The 23,462-nt window shown below is 35.7% G+C and overlaps 1 protein-coding gene across 9 annotated transcripts in view; it reads right to left on the bottom strand.

Moving 5' to 3' along the window:
• Positions 1-23,462, bottom strand: part of fsta (follistatin a) — a 157,455-nt gene that overhangs the window by 98,220 nt on the left and 35,773 nt on the right. For 4 of the 9 annotated variants that reach the window (XM_079873193.1, XM_079873198.1, XM_079873199.1 and 1 more), the window contains one exon: positions 16,462-16,506. The exons of 2 other annotated variants lie outside the window; for them this stretch is intronic. Coding sequence is in view for 2 of the 7 variants with exons in the window: in XM_079873190.1 (XP_079729316.1) it covers positions 16,462-16,487 (26 nt within the window). In the remaining 5 variants the exon portion in view is untranslated. Of the gene's footprint in view, positions 1-16,461; positions 16,507-17,436; positions 17,520-23,462 lie in introns of those variants that run through there. 3 more of the 9 variants (XM_079873190.1, XM_079873192.1, XM_079873195.1) reach the window with 2 other exon arrangements.

Raw genomic sequence — 23,462 nt, 5'->3', positions numbered from 1 at the left:
AAAAAACTATTTAGCCATCACATCATTATATTGTGCATTATGAAAAATGGATATTCATTTTGAGATTTGCTATTTATTTTTCAATATTATTAAATTATTAGTGTTTTTAAACATCAACTTTAAGTGAGTGTTGTTGGGTGACAAAGGTAATATATATGGTAATCTATATCTAAAAATACAGAAAATGAGCATGAACTATTACATATTTAATTTAAAAAAAAAATCTAATCTGATAATTGATATGGTACTGATATATTGTTCATTCCAGGGCATCAAACTATTAAACAGTAAAGAACAGAGAATAAAAAAAACGCACAAAATTGTAGGATTTACTTTGATGAAATTTACTAGAAAAATTGTTTTAATAAACGCAAAGAAATGGCTTTTTTTACAGTGCATATCAGTATATATTAAAAACCTACGCCATTACTATTGTTATACAGCGCTTCATAATGCAGAGGGAAACTGCCTGCTCTGCCTATAGTTACTATACACTGTTTAATAAACAGCTGTTATACTAAATTCTGCTGAGGTGAGATTTAGTGTATGTACCGTGTATCGTGATGTACAGTATATTTTATCGTGGACTGTATCGGGATACGTATCGTAACGTGACTTTGTTGCCGATACACAGCCCTAGCTGACATGTCTTCCATGCTCTATTTGAAACTGCTATTTTCTCATGCACTGGTCAACTGTGGTTTAGAAAATGCAGAACAAAATACAGATGTATTCTCAAACTAAGGAATTTTCAATTGCAGTATCAGGAAGGAACAAAAAAGTTGACAATTGCCACCACAGGGGGGCTAGTTGTAAATGAGCAGCTTAGCGTGGGAATTTTGAAAAGTAGGCCGTATAAGAACTGCTCACAACGCGGTACAGTACAGGTCTAATGACCATATCTGAGAAATGTCATTTTAAAGGCAACCTATGCAGGATTCAACATGGCAAATATCTGACACAGTTTAAACCGTTACCTCCTTATTACAGTCAAAACATTACCTGATAAAGGTAATTATCTGGAAGTATCAGTCATCTAGATCATTACAAACTGAGGAAGTCAAGCCCTGCCATTGAAAATACAAAGCGGAGCCTTTCCATGGTGAGAGGGGAAAACATGGTTGCCATGCATTCAAGGCAGTGCGTGCCATCCACATTTAAGCTAAAACAAAATATCTCGGTAAAAGAACAAGCAATTCCACTTGAATAAATGAGTCGTTTGCCGATGGTAAAACAGAAACCAACCATGTATTATGTGTTTATTGGTTTCTTTTATCATTTTTGGATTGACAGAATCCATAGTTTAGGTGAATTTAACTCAGAGCTAGACTAGTGCAAGCTAATGTTTAACATAGACAGAAGTGGGGAAAACAGATTGAGCTCCATGTGGATAAGCAAACTCAGTTAATTGTATTGGCCCAGGTAGCTCTTGTTCACAAGTCTTTAAGCTCAGCTGCACACCAACAATTGAGCATAGGGGAGATGGCATCAAAACAAAGACATCCATCATGTTGTTCAAACCTTCTGTTTGATTCATCCCAACATCTCACTGAGATGATGAGGACTCAGTTTCACACACTAGTTAATACTATAGTCCCTCTGAAAACACCTTATGTAAGATACAAATAATTATAAAAAATAAATAAATAAATGCATTTAATTAATTATATATAAAGGTAATTATAATCTTAATTTAGATAATTACATTTGTATATATTGCTGTATTCCTGTGTTTTTGGTAATTATTCTTCATGTGAAGTTGGTGTAATAAAATGGTTTCTCCATCTGAGACATTTGCCTCTTCATTGCAGTCTCTAGGGCATTTTAAATGTCTGCTTGCATTCCTGGCCTCTAAACATAAGATATTATTTGCTTAGAATGAGAGCAAATTCTCTCAAATACAAAAGAAGAAATAAAAAAATAAAATTGTTGTGTCAAAAATCTTGAAAGTGTATTGAAAATCCAAGGCTTATACTGGTTGTTTTTACAAGTTTCGCATATTTTGTGCAAAACCATAACTATAACCGTATAGATGCCATTTGTCAATTATCCATTGAAATTATTACACGGACAGCACCCCATTGGTTTCAGTGATCTGGCAAATACCATACCTTTCTGTAGTTGAGTGAAACATTATGATGGGAGTACAACTAAGGGTGTGTCTACTCGTGTATTACTGATGTGTTGTTAATTTAAGTGAGACAGTAAACGCTGTGGGATGAGAGACAATTCTTTGGAAGAAATTACAACAATAAAGTTCAAATTTAATTGAATTGAGTAAGCAGTTACATTTCTTTAAACAACAGCACATATTTAGGTTTGACAACGTAAAGTCCATATTTTTTCTTTGTTCACAGACAGACTACTTATGTAGAGCATTTAGAGCAGTTTTGAAAAACATTTTTATACTATATTATCAACTTGTGCCAGACTTTGATACCTGTCAGTGATCTTTCAGTGGGTAATTTGTTTCCCGTGCTTTATTATTTTTCAGAATAAGACAAAGAAGGAAATGAGCACTGAAGTTATGAGCGAAGGCCAGTCTATGCCTCCAAGTCATTGTGAAAGACAATGTGATTTTTGCCTTTAATCACCTTAGTGTTAAAACAACTAATTAGCTTCTGTGGCTCACTAATGATGTGTTGACAAACACAAAGGATAAGGCATTCGAGTAAATAGTTAACCATTTCTCCTACCTTATCTCGTATGAAAGGACAAAGGGTAATTAGAAACTGTTGTGTGTATTAAACAATATCTTGTGAAAAGGAAAACATGCCCTGACAGAGGGATTTGTCTCAGCAAATATTCCTGTTCAGCAGTGTATGAATCACTCTTGGGTTTCTTGACATTCTTCAGATATCTGATGAAATAGTTTTCCTCTATTCACCTGCATTATTACAATGACAGTGAAATGCCAATTAAAAGGTAAAAGCAATAAACACACATAATGGAATATTTGTTAACACTGTTCCTTAAATGTAAGATTCTTTTGAAACCAATATAAACAGACAAATTGCAGCATAAACATTTGAAACCAATATAAACAGACAAATTGCAGCATAAACATAAGTAACGTGTATTATTAATATATAATGTAATTAATATAATATAATATAATATACTATAATATAATATAATATAATTACACTATTTAGATAGTCCACTTTAGACATTCTACTAACTAGGCTAAATAACTTTGCAACTACATGTTAACTAACTCTCATTGTAAGGTTACTTTGAGGGTTAGGGTTAATAGAATAGGTTGATATGTAGGGCCCTATGAAATCCATTTTATTTTTTCCCAAATTTAGCTTTATTTTTTTCCAAATTATTCTTTTTTTGGACTCCCATTTTATTGGTTAAATTACATTGTAGTAATCAAAAGGCATGTCTAATTAATTGAAATCATGAAACTTATACAATTTAACAATAATTTATTAAAAAATAAATAAATAAAAATTATGTTTAGGGCCCTATGAAAAGTTTTTTTTAAATTATCAAATTCTGTTTTCTGTTTTAAGTTTTCTGGATTCCATTTTAATGGTTTAATTAAAGTTTAATAATCAACTATTTAACAATCAATGATTTATTCCATTAAATGTTTTTTTTTTCCAAGAAAATACTATGTTCATTTAATTTTTCTGGAATGAAAGCATAAAACATACATTTAATTGATCTTTTTAATCATATGAATTTAAACAAAAAAAACTGTCAAGCAAATGCTGCACAAAAGAGATTTACTGTTCAAATTAAAACGGAAGAAAAATTGTGACTATACCTTAAAAATAAAGTTTTAATTATTATTATTAGTGTTAGAATTACTATTATTATGTCCTCATATAGCGAGATGGCAGAGGCTGAAAACACTGCGAGCATCACGCGTGCTTCAGTCAGTGTGTGTGTGTGTGTGTGTGTGTGTGTGTGTGTGTGTGTGTTTGTGTTTGTGTGTGTGGGAAATGAAACCGTGTGTCTGCGCCATTCATTCACACAGAGAACATGCAGGATTCATATTTAAATGGTGTTTTTACGGTTTAATATTCACAGACACTAGTCTATATCACAATTTTATTTAAGTTTACTGACCTACTTTTGATTTATTCATCCAAGATCTGACAAATTCCATGAAATTCTGCGTTATAGGCCTACATTCAATTCCATTTTTAATGCATGGATTTCGCGATTCCGTCTGTTTTCCGCATTGCGTAAATCATAGGGCCCTACACATTTACTTCCAAAGTAACATAGTTGGGGTGTGCGATTAATCGTAGCCTAATTGATTTTCGATTTCTGTGCGTTAGCTCTTAAAATGACAGCTGCCTAATAAATCTGCTGCAGTCATTATTGTTAATCAAACAACAAGACAAAAGATAAAATCACTCGCTGCACTTGAATGAAAAGTAGTTTTAATAAGGATTAGTCTATATTTAATCTATACAGCAGTGTTATTTTACATTTGATTATTACTTCAAATGGTTATTACTTATCTGAAAATCACTGTTAGTAGGCTACATCTTCCTGAAAAACCTAGCACTGGCCATTTTATTAAATTTGTATGTTTGTTCTGTTGTATTTTTTGTTGGTTTGTTTTTAATTTAGTTTTTTTGTTTTTATTGTATTGCTGACTTTTAACTTGTCTTCTGTAACTGTTTTGAGGTATTTTACTGGCATTAATTAACCTAGAATTAGTTTTTGCTAAAGTGACATTTAAAATGACTCATATCATGAAATAAGACTGATCATATCATCCACCTATAATCGTGTTAAATACGTGATTTCAATATTGAGCAAAATAATGCCAATAATTTTGCCATAATTGAGCAGCCCTAACATTTGGTCAGTAGAATCTCTGTTGGATGACCATTTAAATAAAGTGTTAGCAGATATTAAGCAGACAGTCTACTAATACTCTAATGACTGGTAGTTAACATGCAGATGCAAAGTTACTTACAGTTAGTAGAATGTCTAAAGTGGGCTAAAAATAAAGTGATACTTAAAATAATATTCATTATTTTAATATAATTTTTTACAACATCACAACCACCAATAAAAAAAAATAAAAAAATAAATAAAAAATGTGTAATGAAAACTGCCTTAGACTGCACATTTACAGGGCAGTTAGCTTGTTAAATTGTATAAATAAATAGAAAATAGTATTATTTGTTGGACTCTGCTCCCATTAAAATGGATTAAAATATGTTGTCATTTTGGCCAAATGCTTCACAGAGAAATAAAGATAATCCTTAAGATCTTAGACAATCCTTAAGATATTCCTTAAGAAAACAGCAAATTGACATAGGAAGTTCTTAAAACAGAACAATCATGTCACTGATATCCCCTTGATAAAACAGGAAGCTGAACCATTTTCAGGAAAATCAGCATGAAAATGCAGGCTTCCTGTAGCATCAATATAGGTCACAGGTCACCTTTGTGCATTGTCTGTGATCATCCACCAAGCTGCATTGCAAAAATGACTTGTAGTGAATGGCAAAGATATGGCAAAATGGGGAATGACTATAATTTGCTCAGGAGCCCCACAGGCTGAGAAATGAAGTGAACGAGGCACAGAAAGCTGCTTGGACTAGAAGAATTACACATCCTGGTGATTACAGTTCAATTATGATGATTTTTGAGAGTGTTTTCACAGTAGAGGGATCAGCAGAGAGAATTACATAAGGTTGGCCTATATGCCTCTAGTCTACTACCCTTGACAACACTTGGTGCTTATCCATCAGGGGCTAAAGAATTGTTTCCCTTCCCCACCTAGGTCACACCAACCAGAACTCATCCTCAAAGCTATGGGAAGTGCTTTATCCCACTGAAGGCACCATTAAGACTGAAGTGGAGCCCCCACATTTTATTGGCTTTTTAGCCTTTTACACAGAAGCCTCCATTAACAACGATGGCACTCCAGAGTCTGTCTCCCAACTCCCTGGTAAGAGTATGGAGTAATCAAACTATTGGGTCTAAAATGAGTCCTAAGCAATATCAAGTACGGTAGACATGCTATAGTAGATGCGCAGGGGGAGAAAACACATAGTCAAAGCTCTAGACTTGAGTTAAGCTTACAGCTATCCAAAATAATCTAATCAAGGAAAAGGGATTGTCATACTTGAAATTTGCTACACCAAGTGTATAAAATGACATGCTGAGGGTGTTCACACTTGGTATACGTTTGGTTCGTAAAATTATAAAAAAAAATTTTTTATCTTTAGGTTTGGTGATAGAAATGACAGTGTGAACGCTAAGCAAGCCAGGACTACGTGTATCATTTTCTTTTTTGGTTTGAAGCAAAAGAACCAAGAGAACCGAATTACAAGTGTGAACACACCCAGAAACACCTGGTTTGAGAAAGGCTCCCCAAAAAACACTACTACAACTGGCAATGCCAGGCCATGACAGAAGGAAACAAGAAAACAAGAAAACTCACTTCTGCCTTTCCAAATTGTCAGTTGGATACTGGTGTTGATTTATACAATCAATAATTCAAAAAGTTGCTTATTCATTCTTGAATTGGCCAGCAGCCTCAGCAGCTTCTGCCAGAGAATGTCAGCTGCAGACTGGGTCTGACATGTTGCACATGCAGAAATGTGACATAAATATTTCAGAAATATCTAACTCTAGCCAATGGTGCCTTTGCAAAATGGGCCACCGCTGGACAAGCTGCGGCTTTTATTGGCCATCTTCTTGCTTATTATGGAGAGGAAGGCATATATCCAGAGCTCCCTGATTGTTATCAGCTAATAAGCATGGCCGACTGAAATCTTTTCAGAGCAAATTGTTGAGGACATCTGGCAACGCTTTCTCTGTGATGCACAGACCGCTGAATGTCCCTCTCGAAAAGGTTGGCATGGCAACATCTGACTGCTATTCAACAGCAGTACAGTTTGAAAGGTTTAGGGCCTAGTTGAAAATCCATTTGGGCCACTACCTGAGTATTTTCCCGCAGCATTCTCATGTTGAAAGTGCAGTAAATCTTACCTTCCCAAACCCCCTAGATATGAATCGATGACAGCTTTGTTCATTCAAACTCAATAATTATTTTTCCCCCTAGTGATACTTGTTTGTGAACCCAAATTGCATGACCTTTGGGCTTTCCATGGACAATTTAAAGGCCCATTTTACTGACCCGTCAGTACAAAATGTTTTGAAATATGTTTTCCAATCAGCACCATGAAAAGATGAGTAGTGAATCAATAAACGTCCAAAAACGTGGCAGCTGGTGGATAGAGATAACACAATAGTGCCCAAAGCAAAGCCAAGGACAGAGCTGCTGTAAGGCCTGAATCTACATAATAGGGCACAATGGAAAATAATACCACACCATAAAAAGGGAAAATACTTTCTTTTTATAAATCTTAGTTTCATAATATTTCAATTTCAAATTGCAAGCTTAGGTCAAGGAGAGGTAGTCTATGTAAATATATTTGACAATGAAACTGTTAATGTGTGTGACATTGGTAATAAACAAATATTATTATTTTCAATAATTATTGTGTATAACAGCAGAGTTAAAAAAAAAAAGGTTTCCATGAGCCACAATTTTTTTTTTTTTTTCATTAATATGGAGTTAACTAATACTGAAAATAATTAATTTGATTTCACTAATTTGAGGTCATTGTATCATCGCAATAAGGTAAAAAAAAAAAAAAGGCTGATTTTTCGAGAGACGGCACCACCCCAGTGCTCAGGTCTGCACTACACATGTAAATGACCCCTGACACTTCAACTGGGAAATGAGACACTCTACTTACAGAATTATCTGAAGTGTGATGCATTTCAAGATATCATTTCATCTACACTAGCTGAAAGGCACCAAGAGTTCACATCCACCACAAAGCTTTGGTCACACATATCAAAGCTTCACCTACATATACAGAGCTGTACAAAGACAAGGCAGAATTGATCACTGGCATAAACCAAAAAAAAAAAAAAAAAAAAAGATTGGCTGAACTTACATTTAGAAATGCTTTTTACACTTTGTATCTCATCCATATATCTATCCTCATCTATAGATTTTACCTGTAATATATTGCACTTTCAATGGGTTTAACTGATCATGCACTTAAATGAACTAGCATTCATATGACTTTCCTTCAATTTCTTTTTCCTTTTTATTTTTCTCTGGAGAGTCTGACCCTCTGGACCACTAATTACTCTGATGTTGCCACTTTAGAGCCATAATGATCCTATAATGCTCAGATCAATATGAGAGTAGCACTACCTTTTTAGTCTGGTCTAAAATAGAATGTGTAAAACGGCCTCAGTTCTTCTTTTGGCTCATAATTTCTCCCCACATTTCCTCTCAGGTGTTACACACATACATCTCAGAGGCATGGTGCTTTTAGTATTTTAGCAGGTAGGACAGAAAACCTGCTGCTAATTTTTACAATTTATGTTAAGTTAAGTTTCAAAATACTAAACAAATATTTGCAGTGTAACCAACTTCTCTTAGGTGTTGTAATCTTTGTGTCTTCATGTGACATTCTTCAACTCTCCCATCAGGATCCATTAGTCCATTCAAAATTACTGCAATTAATACTTCTGCATTAAGCCCTGTCAGGAATTATTTTCCTCTAATGAGTTACCAAAGTGCAGAAATGTCTCACCAGATTATGTGACTAGCAATTATATATTCAAGAACCCAAGAGCTTCAAATGAAAAGAAATTCTGACTTTTTCCTGACAATGAGGTTCAGTCTAAAACATGTAACTTCGACTTAAAATGCCACATAAACCTACATGTACACTTTAAAATTTTACAAAACATCAACATGGAGCAACATGCATGAACATCTACTACAAGATTTTAAACACTGATACATGCTGATGGTCAAGTTTTGTCTGATTTATGAAAAGAAATGTTACTATCAGTGTTACCAAAGTGTGTTTCAAACCCCCCAAGCTGTTTTTTTTTTTCAGCCCAGTTGCCATGGCAACCTCCATTCAGCCTGTTTATTAAGGAGGAGTCATGTTTAATTGATCCACTAATGCACTGCCGGCCGTGCAGTCACTGGCTTGCAGTCTTTTGTTTCCAGGTCATATTCTAGGTCCAGGCATTTGCATAAAAGCATTACATTTTCTGAAACCAGTCATTATTAGTAATTTTCCTCCTTATCCGCTGGTGATGACTGCAGTATCAACACAGATTTATGAACAGTAAATATTACGTTGTTGAGGAAATATTATATTGTTTTAGTATATTATGTTATGTTTAGTAACAGTGGAAGCAACACTGAGGAAGTTTGTAAGACAGCCAGCGTTGCAATTAAACAAATACTCTCACTACGTAGGATACAAACTACCAATACATTTCAGTTTCACCAAATCCCCAGGCACATGTAGACTAAACAATGTCACAGCACCATTGTGCTAATTATGCAGTTCTCAACATGTGAAATGTTCTGTGAGGGTTGTTTGGAACATGAAATGCTGTTTATGCACGGCACTGACATCTTTCTAAAAATAATACACCAATTATAATTGAGATTGAGATCCAGGGGGTTTATTTACAATAAACATTAATTTCACTACCACCTGATTCTTTATTCATACAATAATAATTAAGAGATTTATCATAAGAAACAATCATGTAACAAAGAAAACAAATAGAAATTAGACAGTTCTGATTTCAATAGTGTCATGCTCATGATTAACAAATTCTGAAATTGTTTGCCATTTTTAAATTATTGGTATGATTCCTTTTCCCAACTAGCCAAGAAACTGGCTTCAAGGGATAAAGTTTAATTATTTTTTTTTTGGGAAAATTGTATTTGGTAAACAGGCAAAATCAAACGAAATTATCCTTCCTGCTAAGGCGGTGCATTTTATTAATGACCTACCAATCACCTATTCAAACTTGAAAGACCTCAATTCCAATTTTGACTCTGTTTAGGCAATATGTATAAATTATACATCGAACCCCAGCTTCAAATGTCTGATCTGCGTAACTCCAGTAATGTCATTTCACATATTAGAGACATGTCAGTGTTTCTGAATTTCACTTGAGCCCTCCAGCACTGGACAGTTGTTTATGGCCACACTGGACCAAAGCAACAGATGTGCTTTACACACTGCCAATCCACATAACACTCTACTGCTTGAGCCCAGGTGTGCAAATACACAGCAGCTGAGGTCAAGACAATCCGTCTCCAAAGATAGTGGACACTAGGCAAGTAAACTTTGTTTCATGATAAAGACTAATTCAAACTGCTTTCAATGCTATATCTTCTTTGTAAGTGTAAGGGTGCTTCCAAAGACAGGTCTGACACATCTGGGCATTTTTCCTCAAGAAAAAAAGGATAAAATAGGAACTTGAAAAAAAAATCAGAGATAAAATAACTATTTTAGTTACAGTGCTATGCATAAGTTTAGACACCCATGCTAAAGTTGACTAAAAAGAGGAATAAAAAATCATCTTTTGGAAATTAAACTTAATGCCTTAATTTAAAAAATGAGGAAAAATCCAACCTTTAAGGACACCAATTTTCTTTGTGAATGAATAATGTATGGTAAATAAATAAATGTTCTTCCTTAAAATACAGGGTGCATAAGTTTGGACACCCCTATGTTAAATTCCCATAGAGGCAGGCAGATTTTTATTTTTAAAGGCCAGTTACTTCATGGATCCAGGATACTATGCATCCTGATAAAGTTCCCTTGGCCTTTGGAATTAAAATAGCCCCACATCATCACATAGCCTTCACCATACCTAGAGATTGGCATAGAGTACTTTCCATAAGATCATCTCTCAATGCAAATCAAACCAGCTTTTAGGCTAACTGAAATAAAACCATGCCAATCTCTAGGTATGGTGAAGGCTGTGTGATGATGTGGGGCTATTTTAATTCCAAAGGCCAAGGGAACTTTATCAGGATGCATAGTATCCTGGATCCATGTAGTAACTGGCCTTTAAAAATAAAAATCTGCCTGCCTCTATGGGAATTTAACATAGGGGTGTCCAAACTTATGCACCATGTATTTTAAGGAAGAACATTTATTTATTTACCATACATTATTCATTCACAAAGAAAATTGGTGTCCTTAAAGGTTGGATTTTTCCTCATTTTTTAAATTAAGGCATTAAGTTCAATTTCCAAAAGATGATTTTTTTATTCCTCTTTTTAGTCAACTTTAGCATGGGTGTCTAAACTTATGCATAGCACTGTAGTTTATATTATGTACAACCATGTGCTTTAGCTAGGAGTGTGTGACATATATCGTAAAGGAAAATATCATGATTGTTGTTTTAATGGTGTGCGATCTGACATTATCGAGTATGTCCCTCTCACTTTACAAAGACACCTAGGCACGCATACACTACGTGATGTAGTCTAGTAGGTTGTCTTTTATATTTATACAATTTAATATAGTTAATCAATTTCACATCTCAGCATGATTTCAAATGTGATATTGATTTTATGCAACAGTTCAATAAACAAGAAGTTAATATTAAGTGACTTACATTTTAGACACAGTATGGCCTGTTTTTGTTCTAGTTTGCCAGCGAAAATAGTTCCAAATAAAGCCACACAACTGTTTTGAGTCTCTAAGCAACACACGGCGGTGAATGAACGAATCGTTTGAATGAATGATTCAATGACTCACTCATTAAGACAGTCAAATGCTTTGTTCCTGAATGACTCAGCCATTTGAATGAATCGGTTGAAATTCAATGGGTGTTTCTCAGTTCTTATTTGTGCATGCTGTTTCCTTTCCTCACTTCCTTTCCCCACATCTTAGCCCCACCCCCTTAGGATGCGAGGGAAGAATACACTCGTGTATTCTTGCTCATGACTCCTCAGGAAGCTTCCTCGCTCCTCGTTCCTCGCCTTGTTGCAGTGCAATTACAGAATCGAGATGCCCTTCAAGATGGCTGAATTTGATCGGTTTTCAGGTCACAGGCTGGAGGATGGAGGAGCGAAGAAACGAGAAAGCATCAGTTTGAGTATTGAGAAGCACCCAATGACTCAGTCATTAACAGTGACTTGCTGCCTCCTACTGGCAGTTTTAATTTCACATTTAAAGTATCTTTCTATTTTTTAAATCATTTCAAAATATCAGTATTCAACATTTTATGTTTAAAACATCAAAACTTTATTTATGCATTTGTAAGTGCATGTTAAATGCATTCATGTCTCTCTGAGCTGCATTAAACCGTCTATGTAAATGCATTGCAAAGATTAATTTTGTTCATTTGATTGGTAACAGCCCTATTGTGTCTTATTCTAATTTAATTTATTGATTAAATGTAAGAATTTGAAACAAAAGATAGCCTACATTTTGATGCATACATTTAATCAGATTTAAAATGGTTTTAAACATAAAAATGCCCATAAAAGATAAAAATCAGTTTAAACTTATTGAAAAGATAATTGCTCTGCTGCAAACTAACCACCACACAGAATATGAAGAATATCAAAAACATTAGGAGTCAGTTGTCAACAGCAGTCCTAAACCTGCCAAGGTACCAACAATAAACACACTCAGCAAAATATCGTCTAATTATCATTAGAGAAAATCAATATCATCAATATATAATTTATATATATCATCAATATATAATTTAAATTATATATAATAATATAATATATAAATATATTAACAAATATAATTTCATCAATATCGCACACCCCTAGCTTTAGCTTCAACCTTCAAAGAATAATACAAAGTGCAAAAATGTCAACATCCTACATTTCAAACTTTCTAATAGGTTTCCTCTTCTTTAGTTTGACATAATCAAGAGGTTTTGTAGCCTAATTCACTTGAAAAAAAGTGACACTGACATCAACTTTCATGCTTGCCTGCATCAGCCTATATTCATGCAAAGCTATACAGACAATCATGAAATTGTCTTGAAGAGCATGATCCCAGGTTGAAATATTAATTACACAAGTCAATGGTATGTGAGTGGCTAATTATAGTTGACAGATTGCAATAAATGTATTGTAAGTAAATGTTAGGTTTAATGTCTTCATTTCCAGAAACCACAATTACACATAATTTACATCTGTGCATAATAACCATGCAACGATCAAACAATATTATTAGTGTTTCATTTAATATTTACACAATGTAAAATCATGAATAATTCCTAGTATAAATGGCATCTAAAAAAAAGTAATAAAAAAAACACTTCCTCGATTGATCTGTCGGTGGATTTCTGATGATATGTGCAGGATTAATGTGTTATTCTGTTTCTTTCTTTATTTATCTGCTGCCAGTGTTAGTTAAAACTTTATCCTTTTAATAAAGTGGCTTATAAGTTGTGTTTTAATAGTTCACCCAAGAATGAAAATTGTGTCATAATTGACTTCTTGTTCCAAGCTTTCTTTTATTTGTAAGATTTATATAGAATGTTTCATTGTTTTTGTCCATACAATGATAGTCATTGGGGTCCACAATAATATCATTTCAAAATATCTTCTTTTTTGTTCCATAGAAGAAAGTAAGGGATAGGTTTTGAACAAATTCTCATTTTTGGATGGATAATCTCTACACTGGCCGCCAAAATTTAAGACAACATTAAAGATCATATTGAAAATCCAATTAAAACCTGAAAATAACATTTTAATATTTTGAAAAAAAATGTACAATGAAGGAAAAACTATTAACTCTATTTTCAGAAATATTCATAATAGTAAATATATTCTGCCTTTTCAGTGAGTGAAATAATCTGTACTTAAAGAACTTCAAATCACAAAGTCTACACACATTTTCATTTTCCACTAACGCTTTTGGTTCCCTTTCGACCCAATCATTTCTTGTTCCTTTTTCTTGTCTTTAAGATTCCAATAAAGTCCAATAAATAAATAAATAAAAAAATGAATAAAAAACTCAATGATCATTTGGAATAAGATGATTTAAATAAGTAAACTCTAGTGTCTCAATAGTTATTTTTTTAATTTCTGTAAATTATGTTCTCAATAAATTTTAATACTAGCCTAAAACTAAACTTGGATTTCTATTACCATTTTCAGATGGCGCTAGAGGTGAAGGAACAATGCTTTTCTTTGTTGAATTCGTATTCCTTACACCCCTTCTTTCAAGCTCAGCACTGTTAGTGATTACTTTTGTGTCTACGGATGTTTGAGTGACAGAAGGATAAAAGCCATATAGATGTTGCTTTTGTAAATCTTTAAAAACAAACTATAGGACCCTGTGGCCGGACACCTCACAGCCCTTTAATAGGTGCAATTATTGCTTAACAGCCCATGGTTATACCCATCATATGTCATCCTATGTTAAAAATGTCAGCTCTTCATGACGATCTATTGCCAAGCTAAACAATCAATAAAAAAAATTGTACATTTAGTGAACGGGGGTATCAGATGTAAAATCGATACTTTTCAGAATCACTCCAAGTGAATAGAGTGAATCTGAGTGCTTGCATTATATTAGAACAAACTTAACTTTTAGAAAAGTCCCACAAGTATTTCAAAGACAATTCCCAGAACAAAGCCTGATTAAAATGGAAAGACTGAACAATTTAACAAGGTTCAAATGGGCCATTGATTGTACATTGGTGAGAAAGTGATAGATGAGAGTGAAAGATGTGAACGGCACATTTCTGATAACTGGACATTTCTGTTCCTTTAAGGACATTTGAACAATAGGTAAGACTCTGAGACGTTGATTTACAGAAGACGGTGAATTGAAGAGGGACCCATGGGGACACTGGATGTCCCAAAAAAGAATCTTGGGCTGATTGCAAGAAAGACTGGCCTGATTGTACAAGATTTTTGGGGAGTATGCAGCACTTGTCCATGATGCTTCTACAATAGGCCGTAAATACATGGGATAAGGTGGAGATTCTTGACCTTAATGTGATGACATTTCCTTCACTGTCCTCCAGGACACTGGATTAAAGCAACAAGGTATCTCTAGAGATTGAAATCATTTTGTTCCACTGAGATCTCCATGTAATCATATTTTAATAAAAACTACACTGTATACCTTATGCTGAAAATCTGATAAATAATCTCAAAGACAAGTTTTCAAATTTCAATTTAGTATATGTATTTTATGCTCTCATAATCAAACTGGATCATGATGCAGTTACTAAAATCTATATACAACACAGGTTTGGAACACAGATCATAGATATTTTTCTTTTGTGTTCTAATGAAGAAAGAAAGTCATACAGGATTGAAATGACTTTGGGGTGAGTCAATTACGTCAGTAATTAGAATTTTTGGGTCAACTATTCAAATTCTCTATTTGTTCAGATATGACGGTGCATATATGCAAATATCTGAAGACCAAATAGATCATTGGTTATTACTGAAATCTCACTACAAGCATTTCAGTAGAGCTGCACGTGCAAGATTCAGCTATATTGAGAATCACATTTTTTTTGCTTTGTTTAAAATAGAGATTCTCCCATGATTCTGAATTAATTATAATTAATATAAATTATTATTTTTTTTAATCTGTTTGAATGAATGATTCAATGACTCGCTCATAACGACTTCACTTGTATCATTAATGGATGAATCAATATTTTTGAATAAATCTCTTGAATGAATGATTCAATGACACATTTTTTAACAGTCACATGTCGCCACACGTAACTGATACAATATCCATTTGAAGTGTCAAGTGACTTTCAAAAGGTAATTTGTTCCATTTGATTGCAACCTTAGACATCAGTGTTTATATCTGAACTATAAACTTTTATCCCAGTACTTCTGTGATAATTTGAATTATTTTAACACAGAAATGTGGTTGAAAAGACTTGTGACGCTGTTTTATACCTAAACATGACAACTGCACTCTCTGGTTCAGCGCAGTGCCAAAGCAAATCTGAATGTCCGCAGTGATTGTACTTGTCAAAGGTTTAATAGACCTAGCCGAATCGTTGTCATTTAGGAATAAGATCCCATGGGTGTTTGAATCGAGATCACAATATTTTAACAATTAATCGTGCCGCTCTACATTTCAGTGTACAATTTTTCACTCTCTTTTTGTGCAAATGACAAATAAACCAAATATCTTTAACTAAATCTGACCAATGCTGCTACCTAACGCCTGGTTCAGACTACACGATTTTAGCCCGGTTTTGGCACGATCCGCTTGATGACGGCTGTTGAGAGGATTCGTAAACGACAATGGGCGTCGGGATGCAAGAACCGATTGTTTTTCCCGGTATAGTGCGTCATGTTGAACTGACAACCGACGCCACATCTGCAATGCTTCACGACATCACGCCAGAAAGACATTAACCAATAGGAGCACAGAAGCTCTTCCGTACACAACTTTCAAACATGCCAATATGAAAGTATTGGTGCAATGGTGGAAAGATTCGTGGAGCGATGGCAGTACTCCTGCCTTTATGATGTTTCCTCGAGGGACTGCCACGACAGAGTGAAAAAATATAAACGATAGCGGATGCGCTTCAGCAACCCGGTGAGTAGGCTACATTTATTTTTACTACTAGCTAAAAATAAAACAAATGATATTTTACCTCAAGTTCTCTTTGGGGGATTCCATACTGTCCTCTTTGTGCAATCTAGGAACGTTTCCACAATCAGAATTTCATTCTTTTTGGGGCTTTTCTGACAAGACATCCAGTGCAAAACACGCCACTTTGGTAGCCATTGTTTGTTTATTCACACAACAGTGTCATGTCAGTCGATAGTTCCGCCTTCTCGATGACATCACACACGAAGACGGCAAGCGATAACTTGTCGGGAAGCAACGTGTAATCTGACACGTGTAGTTAGGAGTCAAAATCGCATAATCAGACATAGTGACTATTGTAACCATGTAATATTGAACTCGGCATAAGGAGAACAACATCATTACATGATTCCTGTTACTTTTATCAGCTCTGAGGGAAACATACTTTACACAGTGTACACGGATTGTAATTTGTGCACCAGTGCCCACTATTTATACATTTAAACAATGATAACATTTAAAGTGTTAGAGGCACCATGTTGTTTAGCCATAGGAAGCAGCTACAAGCTAAATTAGCTTCTGTTTTCAGTTCACTGATTCACCAAAACAAATGCAAGCTGCATGCGACATGTTTTACATAGTCTATTTCTGAGCAAGCCACAATTTAAAGCACTAGGCCAAATTACTGTTATTGAAATGACCCGAGATGAATGATACTTGCCTCCCCACTTTCCAAAACACAAGTTAATTAATTTGTGTAGAAGACTCTATGGCATCTGTACAATTGCTCGGGCCTGATTTCATCTAGTGCAGCCTCCTGGCTTTGAGAGCACTATTAAACATTCTCATATGGAGAGAAGGGAGGAGAATATAATTACAACCAATGTGTTAGTATCAAGTAGGACCTGAGGAATGTCATTTAGGTCAGACAGCCATTCCTTAATCAGATCTGCTGTTTTCTTTTTTAATCAAGGCATACAATCATTGGCCGACGTGTCGGGTTATAATGCAGAACTGTGGCCTAATCTTTCACACTCACATTTTACTGCCTTTTCTGTGTTTAATCTTCAGTGCTGTCAATCACAGCCAGGGTTGATTACTGCAGTATTCGACAGTGTGTTCCTGAGGAATTAAATAGGGACATGACGTGAGAGTGACATTGGAGGTCTGGCAACTGATATGCAGATTTGCATTGATTCAGTGTTTCCGGACCCACCCACAGGTTCAAATCATAATTTTGTGCTAAGCCGTGAACTTGTTACTGTGCAACCTACAAGCATCCTTGGTTATCTGACGACGCTTGATGTAACTTAAGTGACAAGGACAAGGGCATCGTAAGAACGCATTAAACCACACAATCAAAATCTTTGATTTCTTATATTCTTGTATAGTGCTTCTGATTACTCACTTGTGTTTTGTAACATACATAAACTTTTTCATTCACTTTTTAAAATCACCTAAAATCAACTAAAATGATCAGAAATACAAAAAAAAAAAAGTTGCTCAGATCGCTTGTCATTTTTCATTTAAAAGATACAATTTTTTTTTTAATAAACTAAGAAAGTTATTCTAAAAAATGTTATATTTTACAAAAAATATCATTCTGTTTTGTTTAAAATACACTACCATTCAAAAGTTCAGGTCAGTAATGTTTTTTTGTTGTTGTAAATTAATACATTTATTCAGCAAAGACATTAAATTGATCAAAAGTGACAGTAAAGAAATTTACATTGCAAGAAAAGTTTTTCGAACTGCAGTGACTGTTGTTATAAGCCAAAGTAAGAAGTCATGAACAGAAGTGCATCTAAACCACCATCTTTTATAACGATTTATGTCAACTAAAAATGTCATATGGCTCCTAAATGTTTTATTTAAGGAGTGCTGCAGTAATGTTTTAGCCTGACTACGTCAGACTTCCTACTTCCGCTAATTTCATTTCGCTCCTGTAGTCAGTCTGAGATAGCAGCGTATCTTTCAGTTTTCCACCGGCCTGAAAACAGCCGGGCCAATCAACGAACAGAGGGCGGGCTGAGAGCCGTGACGTAGACGCTGATTGTACCGTGGTGGATGCGTACTTGCGTAGATTTACTTTACTAATCTGCAAAAGTCGTTCACAGCCATGTTCACTCCGGTATTTCGCTCAATGGTTTAGTTTTTGCATCATACATGTGTTTACAGTGGAAGTTAGATGCGGCTGAGCATGTGCATAACACACGCCATAACCAAACGTTATGTGATTGGCTTACGGGTAACCAATGATTTTAAACTTCAGACAAGTCTGGTATTACCAGGCTAGTAATGTTTACCATTTTCAAGAAAACTTAAAACCATTTTCGTAGTAAAACTTTTTGTTCCCATTTAATGAGCAGTAATCAGATAATGTGGTGGATCTGTGTAACATACTGATTATCATCTCTTTCTAGGAGTAAACCGATTATCATTCTATGCCCCATTTGCTGTGCAGTGACTTGATTTACCATTCTCTATGATCTATACACTCTGCAGTCCTTCACATGTGTATGCGTATTCAGGAAATATATAATGGACGAAAAAACAGTGGTACATTTATCTAATCGTCCTCAGAACACCCCACTGCGCTGTGTAATCAATAAACTTGTTTTAGCCAAAGCACCTTTTCTAGTGACTCAGACATTAACCCTCCATTAACTATTTCAGAGGCTGTTAAATGCCCCTCAGTCAATAATGCTAATTTGAAAAGCTATTGTATAAGCTGTTAAGAAATGTGTATTCATATTATGGTAAAGTGGCAATCTTTATTATAGGCTATTACAAATTGCAAAAAAGTCAATATGGTGAGGGGAGATATTTCGCATAGGGTGAATTATGGTGGCGGAGTGGAGTTCTAGGCACTAATTTTAGTGGAAGGACAGCTTTTCCTCTCCTGGTCAATGCATTTTAGGACACTGATATTGAAGTGATGGGGTGACCCTCTACTAGGCTTTAACCTCAGCCTGTAATTAAGCCAGATGGAAGATAATAAATGTTCTGCATAATTGAACATTACTTTACTGATGGTTTCAAGCACTCGTAAGGGGAACCTACTGGGGTCAAAATTAATGTCCATCATGTACAAAGTGTAATCAGTTTTAAACATTGATATTCTGTAAGGCAAAGGGGAAAAATTAAATACATTTTTGCAGTCCACTGTAAAACATAAATGTTCCGATTAGAACTAAAAGATTATTCCACATATTGTTTAGTTCTGGTCATGGTCAGTAATGTTCCAGTCATGCTAAAATTCATAATATAACATATGGATACTGTTATCGACAATTGAAGAGTGCACGCTACAGGCACAGTATAACATCTGACAAGTACAGGATTTATCTTTTTCTGAGGTGAGAGACCTTTTTTTATTTCTCAAAAAGTAAAAAAAAAAAAAAAAACCTTAGAATAATGACACTGACATATAGCCTGACATCATCTCATCTGACCGCAGATACTGAATCATGAGAATGTTTTTCTCGGGCACACTTTCCTTAAACTTTGTCTGACAGAAGAGTCAACAGCTTTCACGCATGTCTTTCAAAATAAAAGTCTCGCATCAGAAAAACATTTTGAATTACGTTTTTAGTTGTTGTTGTTGTTTCTTTGACAACACACTCTGTGACTCACACTCTCTTGCAACACACTTTCAGAAATCACTACACTGAAGAACCTACCAGTGTAACGCTAACCAGTGTAAGAACCAGTGTAACGCTACATCAAGACCCTTTTCAATCTCCAGAACCATACAGCAATCTCAAAAACCTTAATCAAGAGAAAATGAAGAGGGTTCTGTGAAGGTGCTGCAAAGAAACTTTAAATATATATATAGAAATATAGAATCTAAATATAGAGTATTCCTGCAGAGATGAGGAAGCAATGTGCCCTGCATTGGTGTATACACAATTTATAGTGATTGATTACATACATACATATTATAGTGATTACATTCTTAATCAGGTAATCAAATTCACTACTTGTATCCATTGTATGAACTACTCCCCTCAGGTAGAAGACACCGAGTCCCAGTGTGCAAATTAAACAGACACAAGAATTCCTTTGTACCTGTATCTGTGCGAATGCTGAAAAAGTGTTTATCTTGATAATAGGTTTTTTATTTATTTATTATAATTATCATTGTTATAAGTATTTGTCTATCTGTCTATTATATGTCTATGCAGCAACATGTAAATTTCCTTTTCGAGGACAATAAAAGTATACTACTACTAATACATATTTGGCTGGTTGATCTTGATACCATGAAAATTCTGGTGAAAGACACCCAGAACTTTGTGAACCACAAACACAACATTACCCACAAAATAAAATTTTATTACACAAGATAATGATTTGAAGGGATGGAAATCCTTTTTGGGTGAACAGCCATAATAACATTTTGAGGTAACAACAAGTCAATGCTATGACATCACAGAGCAATTTCAAAGCGTGTTTCAGAAAAGCTATTTGTAAAGTTTTTCTATGGGTCATTACGTGTCAGAACCTGCTACATTACAAAAAAGACATGACTAGTTCATCAAAACTACTACTGTCCATGTCTCTGTGTACAAGTACAGCTCTAAAATATTCTCAGTTTTACAAGTTTTAATTAAGACAAAATAGCTCATTTTAGCCTGTCTGCTGCTCATTGTGAGCTTGAGATTTTCATTTACGGTTCAAAGAAGTGCTTGTAAAATGGTCACTGAAAAATTCAAGCCCAATTACAGTGTCAGTCTGTCGGACAAATTGCCCTCACTGAAGGCTCTGTGACAGGTGCATTGTGGAAGAATTGATTCTCACCAAGGGATAAGTGAATTGTCATTACGTGTCTGTTTCTTATGACATCTAGCTGGATGTCCTCTGATTCATACAAGTAGATTTGAATCACTGGACTGTGCAAATGAAAACTCATGTAAGAGTCGGCATTAGCGAAGGGAGAGATAAAGGCATCCACTTCACAGGTCAAGAGCTAAAGCCTTGAAAAGGTTACAGATCAGAAGAGAGGGTTAAAAGATTTGTAAAGTAGACCACAAAGGAAAAAACAGAAGGAGTGGAGGAAAGAAACAAGCATGCAGAGGAGACAAAACTCAGTGATCGATCACAGTAGAGGGGGGCGACCCCAAACCCTGACGCCTGACCCGTTTAAAATGCGGCCATCATTGCGGAAGCCACACGTCGTGGGAGATCAATAGAATACCTGCAGGCTCCATTAGCTTGATTAGAGAGAGGGCCGAGCTCGAGCGCAGGCTCCTCTGAATGCAGACAACTTTATTCTCCGGATTATATGGGATAAGAGCTGCTTGGCTTTCTAGATGGAGGAGTGAGAAAGAGCAGGTGGCAGTAAAGAGAGACTTGGGCCGCTGCTGAAGTGGAGACAGGTAATCGGGCGGACTCTTGGCCAGCAGCTCTTTCAGCATAAGGTGTCCCTAATTGGAGTATCAACCACACGGGTCTTGGCAGAGACCTCTAATCAAAGACCACGGATTGAAGCATTTGCTGGCAACTACAGAGATGAATGAATGTGGCAGAAAGAGAAAAAGCTCAAAAATTTGTGTAGAATCTTCAATAGCTTGTCTCCCTACGACGAAAAAAATCTATGAAAATAATGTGCGATTACCGAGACAAAGCAAGTTATTTTGTGAAGACACTGAAAGTTACAGTACACAGTGTACTGCAAAATAAATAATTACTGGGCAAGACAGGATTTCAGAAATGTTAATGCTCAGCTACAAATAGATGCTTAAAAGTGGACCAAAAATGAAATGTGATTGCTTGTGATGATTAGCTTATAAAGGCAGGGTTTCTCAAACTCGGTCCTGGAGGGCCACTGTCCTGCACAGTTTAGCTCCAACCCTGATCAAACACACCTGAGCAAGCTAATCAATGTCTTCAGGATCACTAGAAACTCACAGCTAGGTGTGTTTGATCAGGGTTGGAGCTAAACTGTGCAGGACAGTGGCCCTCCAGGACCGAGTTTGAGAAACCCTGTTATAAGGTGCTTGTCAGTTAATGAAATGGAAGAAGTGACCAATCTTTTCTTTCGTATTGTGATGCACATCTGGAAAAAAATAAAGGGTGGGGACCTGACTGTGTCCATCGGTTGTTGATTGGTTGGAGGTAGATTTGAATACAAGCTTGCAGTCGTTATATTAGTTCAATAAATTCTGTATATATTACCTGGAGAAAGCTAATGATTAGCATTCCAATTTAATTCTGAGCAGAAAATGCCATGACTTATCACTCTGGAACTACATAAAAATGACATCATGACAACACTGATTGGCTGATGACACCATAAAAGAACACAAAGACCCAAACCCTTCACTAATCACCATCCTTGGCTGAGACACGAAGGCCCGGTTTCACAGACAGAGCTGAGATTAAGCCAGAATTAGGCCTTAGTTCAATTTGAGCATTTAAGTAGCTTTTATAATACAGGCACACGGTTTCTCCTACCACTGCTATGCTGATGACACACAGCTCTTCCTCTCATTTCAACCAGATGATCCCACAGTAGCTGCACGGGTCTCAAGCTGTCTGGCGGATATCTCGACATGGATGAAGGAACATCACCTGCAGCTCAACCTGGCAAAGACTGAGCTTCTCGTCCTCCCTGCCAATCCATCTCTACAACACGACTTCACTATCCAGCTAGAATCATCATCAGTCACCCCATCAAGGTCGGTCAGAAATCTTGGAGTAACGTTTGATAACCAGCTGACCTTCACAGATCACATTTCAAAGACAGCTCGATCATGCAGGTTTGCACTGCACAACATCAGGAAGATCAGGGCTTCCTTACTGAGCATGCAACACAACTTCTCATCCAGGCCCTGGTCATTTCTAGGCTTGACTACTGCAATGCTCTTCTGGCTGGACTTCCATCATGTGCAACCAAACCTCTACAGATGATCCAGAACGCTGCAGCTCGTCTTGTCTTCAACGAGCCCAAGAGGGCCCACGTCACTCCTCTGTTCATCTCTCTGCACTGGCTACCTCTCGCTGCTCGTATCAAGTTCAAGGCATTGACGCTTGCTTACAGATCTATCACAGGCTCAGCTC

The sequence above is a fragment of the Squalius cephalus genome (genome assembly GCF_949319135.1).
Source record: "Squalius cephalus genome assembly, chromosome: 5".
Lineage (NCBI taxonomy): Eukaryota > Metazoa > Chordata > Actinopteri > Cypriniformes > Leuciscidae > Squalius > Squalius cephalus.
The sequence above is the reverse complement of the archived record's forward strand: the minus strand, read 5'-3'. Positions and strand labels throughout refer to the sequence as shown.